The 13,512-nt window shown below is 35.7% G+C and overlaps 1 protein-coding gene across 1 annotated transcript; it reads right to left on the bottom strand.

Annotated features, from left to right (window-relative positions):
• Positions 1–377: 377 nt before the first annotated feature.
• LOC121126431 (uncharacterized) lies at positions 378–9,171 on the bottom strand. The gene is made up of 4 exons (XM_040721756.2): positions 8,958–9,171; positions 6,455–7,090; positions 3,252–3,698; positions 378–1,188 (listed from the first exon to the last, which is right to left on the bottom strand). Exons 1-4 carry the CDS (start codon positions 9,119–9,121, stop codon positions 1,014–1,016), a joined length of 1,422 nt encoding a protein of 473 aa, XP_040577690.1. The 5' UTR covers positions 9,122–9,171; the 3' UTR covers positions 378–1,013.
• Positions 9,172–13,512: the final 4,341 nt, after the last annotated feature.

Below are 13,512 nucleotides of genomic sequence, written 5' to 3' on the forward strand. Positions count from 1 at the left end.
ACTCCGGAATTTGGTGGAATAATCCAACTTTGTCCGGAAATGTTCATCACTCTCCAACAAGGGTCTTTTAATCCCCTATAACATCAATTTAACCCTTACATTCAACTCTGTTCCGGTTTCAAATATATATTTTCGTTTGGGGTAGATCCTTTTTAGTTTCTCGATATTGGACTAAACTTCTTTTAAATTACTTTGGCCAGCTTTTTGATATTTAATTCTGCTATTTATTAATTATTTCTACATTTGAGAAAAAAAAAAGGATAGAAGGAAGGATGTTTTTTTGCCCTGAAAACCCCTAGGGCCATCTTGCTCTGGGAAGACAAAGTCTCCAAAGAGTTTCCGGGCACTATTGTCTCTAGGAAGAAAAATTATCATAGTTTGCCGTATTTTAAGATTATTTTATTACAAGTTTTAAGTCAATTAAATCAGGGGGTGGCTTTACAGAAGATATATATATTATTGGATACATCAATCATGGAACAAAGGCTAAATCAATATCGACTATACGTATATGAATGTAAATATGACGAGGAGTAATTATCCTTGATGGGCGGCGGCGAATTCCTTTTTTTCAAATCTTGCTTCTTCTCCACTGCCACACTCTTTGATGCCCCTCTTTCCCCCAATTCAGCCCCATCTCCATGAGTACCACAAATACCGACACTAAAATCCCAATGACCAGAATGATAAAGACTAAAACAATGTTATTAAAGAGAATGGGTGTAAAAGACGTATCCATGTACGTAGGACAATATCGGAGCAAGACTTCCTTTTGTAGATTTTGATTATATTTTTGTATGAACCCTTGTTCTTTCAATCGTCGTATCTCATAGTCAAACATCTCCCGATACTCAAAGTCAGGTGCAAAGGCCCATGCCAAATTGGAAAATCCATATTTTAGCTTCCCTTCCGTGATACTACAGGGGTAGTCCTTGAGAAGAAGAACCGTTGTGAATTCTTCAGCGTAAAGAACGACACGATTCGTTCCTCTAAGTCCATCTATCACTTTATCCTCACTGAGAAAAAACTTTTTCTTCTTGTCCTTCGATGAGCTTGGTGTATACTCTTTGGTAGAGCTTTGCGGACGGATTGTCTTTTATTTCGAAGGCGTAACGAAAGTCATCTACGACTACTGTTCCGTTGAGGAGAATGAGTTGATACTCTGGTCTTTCCAGTAAGTCCTTTAAGCTATAGGTTAAATAAGCACAGCATAATTTATGGTTGTTAGTTTATTAACAGTATATAACAACATTCTGGTCATGCTAAAAGCCTCATTCATTATTGTTATTTTATCTAAAGAAGATTCCGCCTCTAACGCTTTTTTGTATAATCAGATTTTTAGAGTATAATTTCGATTTAGAGCCATATTTCGAAATGAAATAACTATTTAAATGACAACTCAAAGGAATAAAAATTATGATAGAAACATCCCAAATGTAGAAAAGATAAAACATCTAATAAGTTCTCTTGAGTACAGACTCTACCAAATAAATATAATTGAGTCAATTAGTTGACTAATTGTTTTAAGTAATTAATTTTTAGAGAAAGGAAGGTTGAAATAGGTTATATATCCTATATATGTTATGGTGCTAGGTCATTTAATTCTCAGTAAATTCACCCCCCTGTCAAATTCATTCCCCGACATTTCATTCCCAATTTAAAAATGGATATTTAGTAACGTCATGTGGTTTCAATCCAGAGGTGAACTTGAAGTAAGCGAGTGTAGGTGATCTTGGAAAAGGGGTTGAAGGACAATCTGGCTTATTATTTAGGTAGATCTGAACTGTGAGAAGAGAAAATGGGATAGATAAATTGATGAAAGGGAGTAGTTGTTAGGAGAGACGATCGTATGGAAGAGTAATGACGTCATTTCCATTCCTAATCACTATTAAAGACTTATGATGAAGTAAGTAATTTAACTAACTTATTTATAAGTCAATTTTGAACTTTTCCTACTTCTAAAATATTAATTATTTCTTACAATTATTCAAGTAATTGAATTAATTATAATAAGGTGTGGAAAAAGTAATTTGGTATTTTTTGCTTTATTGCAATGCTTTCTAAAAAGTGTTGCATATCCAATTTAAGCCAATTATGTCCTGTTCAGTTCGATAACTTGTTGCGAACGAGGAGAATCTTACTTCATAATGTCCTTTTCGTAAAAGCCCTTATCCCTATGGGCAAAAGAACGTGGCCAACCAATTTTCACTGGCCTTTATTAAAGCCAAACTTATACCCCTAAGCGTGTTGGCCGTAGACAGTAACAGGTACTGCTCATATGGTATCAAGTCTGAATTGTATGGTGGATGCATAAAAACTTCCCATTAGATCTCCCGGAGATTCTGGCGCGTCATCAAAGATGTGTGCAGCCTAGTGTCCTCTTAATGATCTCTTGTTGTCTCCTATTCGACAATGCTGACCGTTTCTGTTTGATCGCCAGCTTCAAACGGTGGAGTTGTTCACAGTAGAGGGCAGAATTGAACGAAAACAAAAAATCGCTCGAACCACTGTTGTGCAGCGGGAGCTGAACGAGCATCGGTCCCGTATACATTTCCAAATTTTCGTGGTCGCTTTCGAGATATGTTTCTTCATTTGAGACCCCCATACTCGATGCAAGATAATTCACGACTGAACTGGCCCTGTGCAATACTGTGAAAAAAGAATTTGTAGTATGGGCTCACACCTTTCCAACGTTTTATCGTATGATCTGATGTGATCAAAAATGTACAAGATATACTTTGTTAAAAAAAGAGGACGTAAATACGAAATCACTTTTTCCCCAAACTAATGTTTAATTTTGAATCATTTCCGTGACCATATTCAATTCCATACTCTTTAATTTTAGCAATAATATATTAAAATTGAATAAAATATGCAAAAAATATTAGCAACCAAATAAGATCCCTCCATTTTACTTGATTTCTGTATAATTATACCCATTTTAATGAAACTGTACTCAAGATAACTTATAAAGTAATTTATTTTTTGAGCCCTGGAATGTTTTTTATCAACTTTTATGACCTTAAACTTTCATCTGTTTAGTTATTCTATTTTAAAATATGGCTTTGAATCGAAATTACACTAAAAAAAAACGTGTTTAAAAACCAAACTTGAGAGGCAAAACGACCTGCAATTGACAATTTTATTGATACTTTTCGTTTTCTATGGCTTAAATAACAGTTATAAATTTGGTTTTTAGCCAGAGAGTGAAAATGCTGTTGTATAGTGTAATTCATTAATGAGAGACTCACCTTCCAACCGATTCCTTGGTCACGACGGAAGTGAGAATGGCTACAAGTGTGGCATTGAATATCCAGGACAGAATGGCTCCAAATAGTGATATGGTTAGAATGAGGATACGAAAGTAGGTTCGTGTTGGGATTTCAGAGCCAAAGGTAGACCCGAGTACGGCAAAGAAGACTGCAAAAAATGACTCGATAATGGATCCTGGTTTTATACCAAGGGGTTCATTCAAGTTGTAATATCTTTTTGAATAGAGCCAGTACATGGCTACAAAGATGAGGATCGTGATAATAATTCCAAGCCAGAAGCGATTGTGAAAGACTTTAAGATATGAGTACCAGTTGAGCGGAATAGCTCCAGGATCGTTCAAATAGAGTTTCCAGGAGGTTTTGATCAAAAAATTAGAGAAGGTTATGTGTTTTTGTCGTTTTTCTGTCATTGTAAATGCCTGTGGACTTGAATGGGGGTATAAGTGAGACATTTTGGACTTTTGACCGGAAACATTTTTGCAAAAGACATTTCGCCGAAGGAAATTTGGAATTTTAAAATTTTTTTAATGCATTAAAAAAATTCCAGAATTCAGTCAACTTGTCGATAGACAACATAAACATTAGAAATATGTTCCTTCTTCAACCATAATGAACATACATACTAAGACTAACTTGCTAATCCTCTTTTTCCTTTTTTTAATTCGTATTTAATGTTCGTTCTCCCCTTTTCTGTTTGTCTAATAATTCGCTTTTTTGATTTTTAATATGTTTGGGGGACATTTTCAAATCGAATCGAATTTTTAAGGTAATTAAAACATTTTTGTGAAACATGGGGAATCAATCTTGTTTTATGAAAAAAATTAGCTATTTAGCGAAAAAACACACTTGCCCTCCAGAGCCCAAGAATCTGGTCTGATCAGAATGAAACATGGTCTTGTGTATGTAACTCAGAATTCTGAAGGACTTTTCTTTTATTCTTAATGTATGTATATGTCTCCCATTTTAAAATAAATACCTTATGGGTTTTATCAGCGGACATACAATTATAATATTATATTATAGTCGATGTACAATTGCATATTTTAATTCAATTTAAAATTAATGAATAAAAAATAGGTATTGTGCATAAACTATAAAAGTCATTTAAAGTAAATTAATGAGTGTTCTTTTGCCGAAAAATATTTATAATTATTCATTAATGATCATTAAATAAAAACAACCGAATATGAGGTTCGAATGTATTTTGGATCATAATGAAGTAGAAATCAGTGCATCTGCCTGATATTATGTTTGTTTGTCAAAACAGGAGTATTTCCCAATATGAATTATCCATCATGTCGAATGATAATTAATTGATAACGGAGAAGTTATCCCTATCGTTTTGTTTATCTTTTAAAATATTAGAACGGTATTGATCTTAATTAATGAATATAATATACAGGGAGCGGGGATCAGATTGTCGCCTACTTTAAACGTTGATAACTTGAAGACGACATTATCAAATAAAAAACCAGTTACCAAATAGGAAAGTTATTCTTGTCAGCTGACCATACGTAGTTCAGTTAGCATCATGCCGTCATCATATGAGGAGATAAAGAGCTATAAGTGGAACGAGGAGCTTTCGAGGTCCGCCGTAGTCATGTCATTGGTTAATAATGGAGGTGAAATCTCCAATTCAACGATTGCTTCAACCGTAGGAGTGAATTTACGGACTGTTCAGCGTATCTGTAAGAAGCTAGAGGACACCTGGGATGTTGATGCCACCATAAAGAGGGCACCCAAGGAGGAGGGCGCCGACAGGAAGGTCAGGAACACCGACTTTGTCGACAAGATGAAGAACATGGTTGAGGATGACCCTACCAGGTCCATGAAGGCCATGGTGAAGGCCCTGGGTGTGGCAACAGGACTCAGCACCCTGCCATGTGTCCAAAATCTCCATGCAGTGGTTAACGGAGAACTGTTATGACGTCGTAACCAAGGATTTGTGGCCTCCTAACTCTCCCGACCTTAATCCTTTGGACTATTTTGTCTGGGGCTATGTCGAGAGACATAGCCCCAGACATCCCCATAGCACCAAGGCCAGCCTGATGGACTCCATCAAGGAGGTATTCGGCAACATGGACAATGAGATGGTCAGAAGAGCCTGCGGCCGGTTCAGAGGCCGTATTGAGGCCGTTATTGATGCCAACGGTGATTATATCGAATGAATGGCTATATGCTCGTCATAGTTTTGATTTTCAATAAAAAGTTAAAAAATGTACATTTTCTGTTGTTTTTTGTAGAAAAATGTTTTGGGGACAATTTAATCCCCACTCCCTTTATATGACCTTACACAATTTTATTATATTGATTTCAGAGTTAAATAAATTAGACTTGTCTGTCATCGTATAGATAGCCAAGCCATGTATCTCAAACTTCTGCTGCTCTTTGAATTGTTTAAATCGGACGAGAAATGTCCTCACAGTGAGATTCATCTTGCTGAATGACGACTTTGCCGTCGGAGAAATTTACCTGTAACCTGGGGAGAAGGTTGCCCTTGAACATGTCTATGACCATGGAAAACGTTAGCTTGTAACTTTCCGTGAACCAGATCATGGCGTCCTTTAGAGTATCAACTCTTTTTCGATTGAGTCACACTCCAACAGAGGTGGCCAAGCTAACGGGAATGGTTCATAAGACCATTTACAATGTTAAGAAGAGGCTAGACATCAATGAGACCATAGAGAGGAAGGAGGGCTCGGGAAAAAGCCCATAGTTAAAGCAGGGCCCTCAAGGACGCCATGATTTGGTTCTTGGAAGACAAACTCCCAAACGAGGATTGGAGTGCCATGGATCTAAATTCATTTGCAATACTCTTTTCGCAAGAGGTTTGTGGGCATCTGTGAGGCCAATGACGGGGGAATATTATAAATCAATTTGACTATGTATCAGAAAAATATTAATAAAGATTTTTGTTACATCTATAATTATAGAATGCCAGGATATTTTCTTTTTTCTTTCCGAGTGTGTAAGTTTCAAGTTTCCATATGGTATTTTAAATATTATTTTCCGGTCAAATTTCATAAATTGTCCTTGGGCAAAATGTCCGTTCTGTAAATTGTCCTTCAGTATAATATATGTACATTCGGAATAATTTTCCGTTCGGCAAATTTTCCTTTGGCGAAATGTACGTTCGTTATAAATGTTTTCGGCCAATTTTTTAAAGATCTATTAAAACATACCTAACATCCACCTCACTCTTTTGGACCATTCCAAGGAGGCCATCAAACTCTCCACCTCCAACCTCTGTTCCATAGCTTCCATCATTCCCTAGTATATAAATCGGCTTAATATTCAAATTATTGAGTAAATCCCTAAAAATGAAATAAAATATCCCGCTCCGATTCTCCACATTGAAAAAATCCGAGTTTAAGTAACCCACACGAATCCTCACACCCGTCAAATTTCGTCGTCGTTGGAGCAAAAAATCCCTCGAAATATCAAGAGGCTCCAAAAAAGGATCGTACAACTGATTTCGCACTTGGGGCAACCCCTTTCCAGGTCGATAGATCTCAAATATTCCCACAGAGGGCTTCAAAACGTAGAAACGGGAATTGACTCGAAGACTTTTAATATCCTCATACAAGTCCAGGGATAGGTTATTCTTACTCAAAATGAGCCAATCATTGGATATGAAATGCGCGGGGTGAATGTGTAGTAGGTACTTATGAATGAAATCCGACTCAAAGACGATAACTAAGCTGTTATTATCCCGATCAGTGTTCCATGAGTCATTATAGGAGGACACGTGGAGAGCAGAAAATGTTATTCCATAGGAGTTGAGCCGGAAATAAATGTCGTGCATAAAAGTGTGTTCCCTGCAAATAATATATAATCAAATAAATAAGAATCCAAGCCTACGAATAAGAGCTTCAGACTCTACTTGATAGTAACCAACATTTTATGGAGCTATTTTGTAAAATGGAGGATTCTATCAAGAGGGCAATCAAATGAAAAACGTTACGCTCGTAAAAAATCCGGACTATCCAATCGAACAAAAATCCGAAAAAGGAAATGTTCAAAATTTACCAAGTGGTCCCTTTTATATCTCAACACTTAGAAATTCAATAACTAATGAAAGTTGAGTGATTCAAATTCATTTAAAGCATAAACAATTAGTTACAAAACAATACAAACCTGAGCTCTCTGACCTATGTATACGCCCAGAAAATAACACTTGAACGTGATTTATGAATTTATATTCGTCAACTCCAAGCATTGGGCCCTTCTCAGGACTACTGTCTACTCCGTCAGCAAGCTCCAAACCTTGGAGAGGGTGAATAACACTATCAAAAAGGCCGAACTGGACCCGGAGTAGTTAAAGAAAACAACCAAGGGCAATCCCTCACACACCAGACTGTTGAGAGATCTATAAAAAAAGAGAGCCTTGCAAGGGTCTAGAGCCCACTTTTGACACCAGCAATAAAAAGAATTCCATCTCCTTCATTGCAAAACTCTTTTGAGTTATTTTGAAATATCTTTTGACACTTATAGCCCCCTTACACCCCTGGTGTCAAGCTCCTCAACTAAATTTTTTAGGTGCATGTTGAGGGAAGCCCTCAGTTTTCCTCATAAAAATACTGAGGGATTCAAAGGCACTGTCAGCCAGCACTGGGACGTCATGACAGAGGGCTACATCGGCAATGGGAGCTAGGCCTTCCAGCGTCTTTTGGAAGCCACCATTGCCGCTAAGGGTGGCTATATTAATAATTAAGAGAGCTCTAACACACATCGAGTTATACTATTAATTTTGTTGAAATTCTATTGTTATTGAATAAATTATATCTTGTTGAAGTTTTAAATTCAAAGTGTTCAGATTTTAATGGACTACTTTCGGTAGAATTTTATAATTTTATAATATTACATGAATCTAGGAATTGTTGTTGAAGTCCATATACATCAAGTATATTTCTTTCCTTAGGAGTAACCGAGTTTCGAACCGTCGCACATTGAGTTCAAGTGAATAAATTCTCCTTTGATCTTTGTCCATTGAGCTACGTCACTTTTAGTAATTTGCTACGTAGTCAAATTTCTGGGATGATTTATGATGCTCAAGCATTTATATATTTATCATTATAATTTGTACATTGAAATTGACAATAATAATTTTTCAAAGACTAGCTCTAGTTTATTTGTTGTTGACGGGACATCCTTGAGCTAAACTTTTAATTAAATTATACGGTGCTAGGTCATTTCATTCCCAGTAAATTCATCCCCTGTAAAATTCATTCCCCGACATTTCATTCCCAATTTAAAAATGGATATTTAGTAACGTCATAGTGGTTTTAATCCAGAGGTGAACTTGAAGTAAGCGAGTGTAGGTGATCTTGGAAAAGGGGTTGAAGGACAATCTGGCTTATTATTTAGGTAGATCTGAACTGTGAGAAGTGAAAATAGGATGGATAAATTGATGAAAGGGAGTAGTTGTAAGGAGAGACGATCGTATGGAAGAGTAATGACGTCATTTCCATTCCTAATCACTATTAAAGACTTATGATGAAGTCATTTCTATTCCATAAGGACCACAAATCCTTTATATCCGTGTCCCATTCATCACAAGTCATCAGTCATCTCCAATGCCTTCCTACATACATCAAAACTACCAACTGATTTTGACGGTATGACGTCATTAAAGAGGAATGAAATGTCTGGGGATGAATTTAACAATTTTAAAATTATACTTACTCTGGATCTAAGTCGGATGTATCTTCCGTAATGACAAGAACACTACTAATGCCCTCCTGTTGAACATAAGCCTCTAACCAGGATTCAAAGCGGTCAAAGTTAAGAAAATAAGAGTGGGTACTCGAAGGAACTAAAAAGAGTAACAAAAGATGGAGGTGAAACATTTTTATGACTCCCCTTTGTGTCCTTCCAATTCAAAGACAACTGTTTCCCCTTCTTAATAGAATGCTATTATATATAGGCATAGATCTCATTTTTGCGACGAGAAAGGGAGAGAGAAAGCCCCCTTGAAAATCACAAAAAAGTACGGAAATAACAAGTAGCCTATATCATAGTAAGTGCCTTAACATTAATAGGCACTAATTAGATATTTATGGTGAGTACCCGTCTGCTATAATTAATTTTTGCAGAATAGGGGTTTATTTCCAAAATTAGTCTTTTTCAATTGTCAGTTTCATGTTTTAATGTCAGCTAATTTGATATAATATGCAGAGTAGACTCATGATTTATTCCACAAATAGTTAATTACGTATGGGCTAAGGTTCTAAACGCAGTGTATTTCAGTGTTGATGTTCTATTGGTTAAAATAAGGAAGGCAAGTCTCTCATTGCTTAATCAAATTATTCATTTAAATGGTACTTTTTATTCGTCAAAATTAGTTATATTTCTGGAAATAACGGTTTTTGAACTAAAAGGCATTTTTCAAACTCATGATTCATTTATAAAGCAGTTCATTATGTTCAAGTTTAGCTTCCAAAAAGGTGTAATCCAGTGTGTACGTTACATTGCTTAAAAATTTAAATGTCTTTTTAAGGGTCAAAATCAGTAATTTTTGAATTTTAAAACTCATGACAAATTTTCAAAATCAGTTAACTATATTTGAGCTCTATTCTAGCATTGACGGTCTATTAGTTGAAATGTGCAAGCCAGCTCTCTGATTGAATGATCAAATTATTTATTTAAAGGGTATATTTTATAGTCAAAATCTGTTATTTTTCTGGAAATAACTGTTTCTGATATAAAATACATTTATCAATGGTCCATTTAACTTCATATAACGTTGTTGGAGAGCCAATGTTGACAATTTTAAAACACAACTGACGTCATCAACAATTCATCTATGGATTCTGGGCAAATTTTTCTTTACGATTGATCTATATTGAACTCCTGTAAAGGACCTAATTAGATCAGTCCACTAACAATCATTGGATTTTCAGACCAAAAGCCGACATTCATCGATATATTAATGATTTAATTTGAGAAATTATCATTGTAAGTTGATTAATTGATAAGTAGACTAAGGATTTTTTGGCCAAAATGACCAAAATAGGAGTGCTAAATTTTTTGAAAAAAGAGCACCCGAAATATCAAAATTGAGCTCTCTTGTATTTAGAAAAAAAATCAGTTTTTTACAAATAATTACAAGTAATTAGTGTTTATTTGATATCTATCATAATTTAGCCATAAATTTTACAACATTTTATAGACAAATCAGGATTTTAGAAAGATTTTCTTGCACTCATTTTTGCATTCAATCAGTATTGGTAGTTTTAAACAGACTAAAAAACGTCCATATTAATAGTCAAAATAAAATTTAAAGTACGCGAAATCTTCAAAAGCATTCCATCATCAACACCACTGATATTACGTCACGCCTCTTGCATAAATGGAAGATCAATTTGGCTAAAATGTATTTCTCATTTGTTGAAAGACTCTATGGGGATTGTTCAAGAGTCAATTTAGAGCTAAATTTATCCTTCCTCTAATCGGCTGTTGTCGAAATCTGGCTCCCTCACTTATCCCATCATGTAATCATAAACCCAATTTCATCATATACTTATTGTACCTCCAAAAAGAGAGTCCAATGAAGGAGCCTATTGGCAGGTATATTTTTCCTCAAAAAATATAAATTTTAATAATAAACAAAAGCTGTATTGTTTTTCTAAATAGAATACAAACTTTCTAGATTTATTTCATAGCAGCTTATAAAAATGAGGCATTTTGACTCAAATAAGGGCATAATGAGCAGTTGTTCCAAAACAGGTCAAAGGGAGCAATTGAGGGATCGCTCACAAATACTAAGTCTAGTGTTAAGTGTTCTTAAATAAATATTTTATACAAGAAAATAGAAATAAAAGGTTAGACCATCATGTAATCAGGCTTGTTATAATTTACAATTTGATGTATCGTACCAACTGCTAGGCAAAATAGGTATATTTTGAGAAAACACGCAATCACTCATGGTCTATGACGTCATTATTGCTAGAAATTTCAATTTAATGTATCGTACCGCCGGCTGGGAAAGAAAAAACAGATTTTGAGAAAACACACAACCACTCATACACTATGACGCCTATTTTTAAAAGCGTGGTGGAAGTCAAACATCAGTCGTACACGCGTTATCGTATAACATTTTTATTTCTATCCACCTTGCTTGATTCCTACTGAATAGGTATTTGAAATGGGTGTTTTTATCCAGGGTGCCTATTAGAAAACTAGACACTTTGAATCTGGAATTTTAACTAGTATAATGTCTAGGGAAACTAAGGCGCTAGATTAACTAAACTTTGTACTTATTTTCGCACATCTCTTGTCATTTCTAAATCTTCAATGGTGAAGATCCATTCACTTTAATAATGGGCTCAATGCGCCGTATAAATCTCTAACAGGTGGTAATAAGGTAATTAGTTTCATGGAGTTCACCTGCTCATCAAAGGAAGCCTTTAGAGCTTTGAGATTCCGTGCACTTTTTCATCAGATATCTATTTTCGGACCGAAGGAAAAGGCAATCTTGTTGGAATTTGGCAAGTTTGAAGGTCACATTGTTTTTGGTCAGAATGGAATGTTGGTCTCCAAAAAGGAATAAGTCACCTTGGTTGTGTGCATTGGTGCTCCATCTTGTATCCATCGTATTCCCTTCCTGATCCATCCCCTGATCTAGGATATCAACTCAGTCCTCAAACTTATCGACGTAGTCATTAGTGTTGAGCTTGTGCATTTTTTTTAACCAGATGAGTGGCATAACCAGTCCATTCGATGCAACATACCCAAAGCTCATTATTGATGCTTGTTGGTTGGTAACCCTCAGTGTGCAGTTTTCTTCTCGATCCCTATATACTATAAATAGTCTGCTTGCTTGCCTTAGTCAAATTTTTGGATCTCTGATGCTGTGTGCTCTGTGAGAAGGTGATTAATAATATTTTTTGAGGCAGGTGTAGTTGGTACTGGACCAATTTCTAGATGAAACAAGGCACAACTTGTAAATCATATAGTTACAAAATCCAAATAGGGTAAACAATGGAATTGTTTCTATGAAATAACAATTTAAAAAGAATTACAAAATTTGTTATTCATATTTGTTATTCCTTCACATGTAATTTTTTTTTTTTTTGCCTTTAAAAAAAAACACAAATAAAATACCTATTATTAAGCATTCCCCTACTTTCTAAACATTCATATCCTTTGAATCATCTCCTCATAAAAAATACAAAAGAAGTATTATAATCCATTTTAAACCAAAAACCCTCCATAACACGAAGCAAATAAAGCAACACAATAAAAAACAAGAGGCTTTTTAATCCATTGGTCACGTTCATCAGTTGATTAATTGTCCTTAAACCATGGAGGTACAAATGTTCAGAGTCGGGACACAAAAACTATAAAGTGCATGACTAAATTACAAACAATATAATTGCTATGGAATTCAGAAAATACTCCTCAAAACTAATTTGTGATATGGTTAAATGCTATAAATTTATATTCAACATGTCCTCCATTAAAAGGAATAACAGCCTACACACGCCGGCCAACAGATTGGCAGCTCTAAACGATCAAGATCGTGTCCAATTGTACCACGCTGTCATGATTACTGCTCAGAGCATACCCAAAATTGGAGGATATGTGTGGCAGATATTCTTCTCTAAGGCGTCACAGACTGTAAAGTCCAAGGGGTAGAGGTCAACGCTGTGAGAGAGCCATATGGAGGCAGGCCAAAAGTAAGCCATATTGTCGGTGGAGAAGCTTTGGTTCTTTTTGGCTGTATCTGGCTGTAAAGGACTTCTTGATTTTGTAGGCAGTCTGGAGGCAGATGCAAACGGCCTCTGTAAGCTTGTCAGCTCAGACATCGGCGCAGAGGAGATCGGACACATGTTGCCTTTTTTGTGGTTGCTCAAACACTTAGAGACATGGGATAAAAACAAAACTGGCGTATTTTTGATTCAGCTGTCGTTTGGTTGTCTAATGACAAAACGTAATTGAAAACAACGGGAGTAAAGTCGTAATTAAATGCAGCAGCAAGTTTTACGTCTCAACTCGGTGTCCTTTTGTTGGGATTCGGTCTAAAGAAATTGAATGGAGGGTTTGACATGTATTCTTCTCTAAGGGTCCCTTAACTGCAATGTCCAGGGGAGGGAGGTCAGCGCAGGGTCATATGGAGGCAGGCCAAAAGTAAGCCATATTGTTGCTATATAAGTTATGGTCCTTCTTTGCTGTATGGGTTATAATTGACTTATTCATGTTGAAAGCAGTTCGTTTATAAAGTCTGTGAAGCCTTTTT

This window comes from Lepeophtheirus salmonis, chromosome 11, assembly GCF_016086655.4.
Source record: "Lepeophtheirus salmonis chromosome 11, UVic_Lsal_1.4, whole genome shotgun sequence".
NCBI lineage: Eukaryota > Metazoa > Arthropoda > Copepoda > Siphonostomatoida > Caligidae > Lepeophtheirus > Lepeophtheirus salmonis.

Bases quoted from the DNA above. Each gene is read 5' to 3' on its own strand.
- LOC121126431 (XM_040721756.2), bottom strand. From the start codon at position 9,121: ATGTTTCACCTCCATCTTTTGTTACTCTTTTTAGTTCCTTCGAGTACC. The intron at 7,091-8,957 runs GTAAGTATAATT...TATTATTTGCAG, and splicing joins ACATCCGACTTAGATCCAGA to GGAACACACTTTTATGCACG. The intron at 1,189-3,251 runs GTGAGTCTCTCA...TTTAACCTATAG, and splicing joins ACCAAGGAATCGGTTGGAAG to CTTAAAGGACTTACTGGAAA.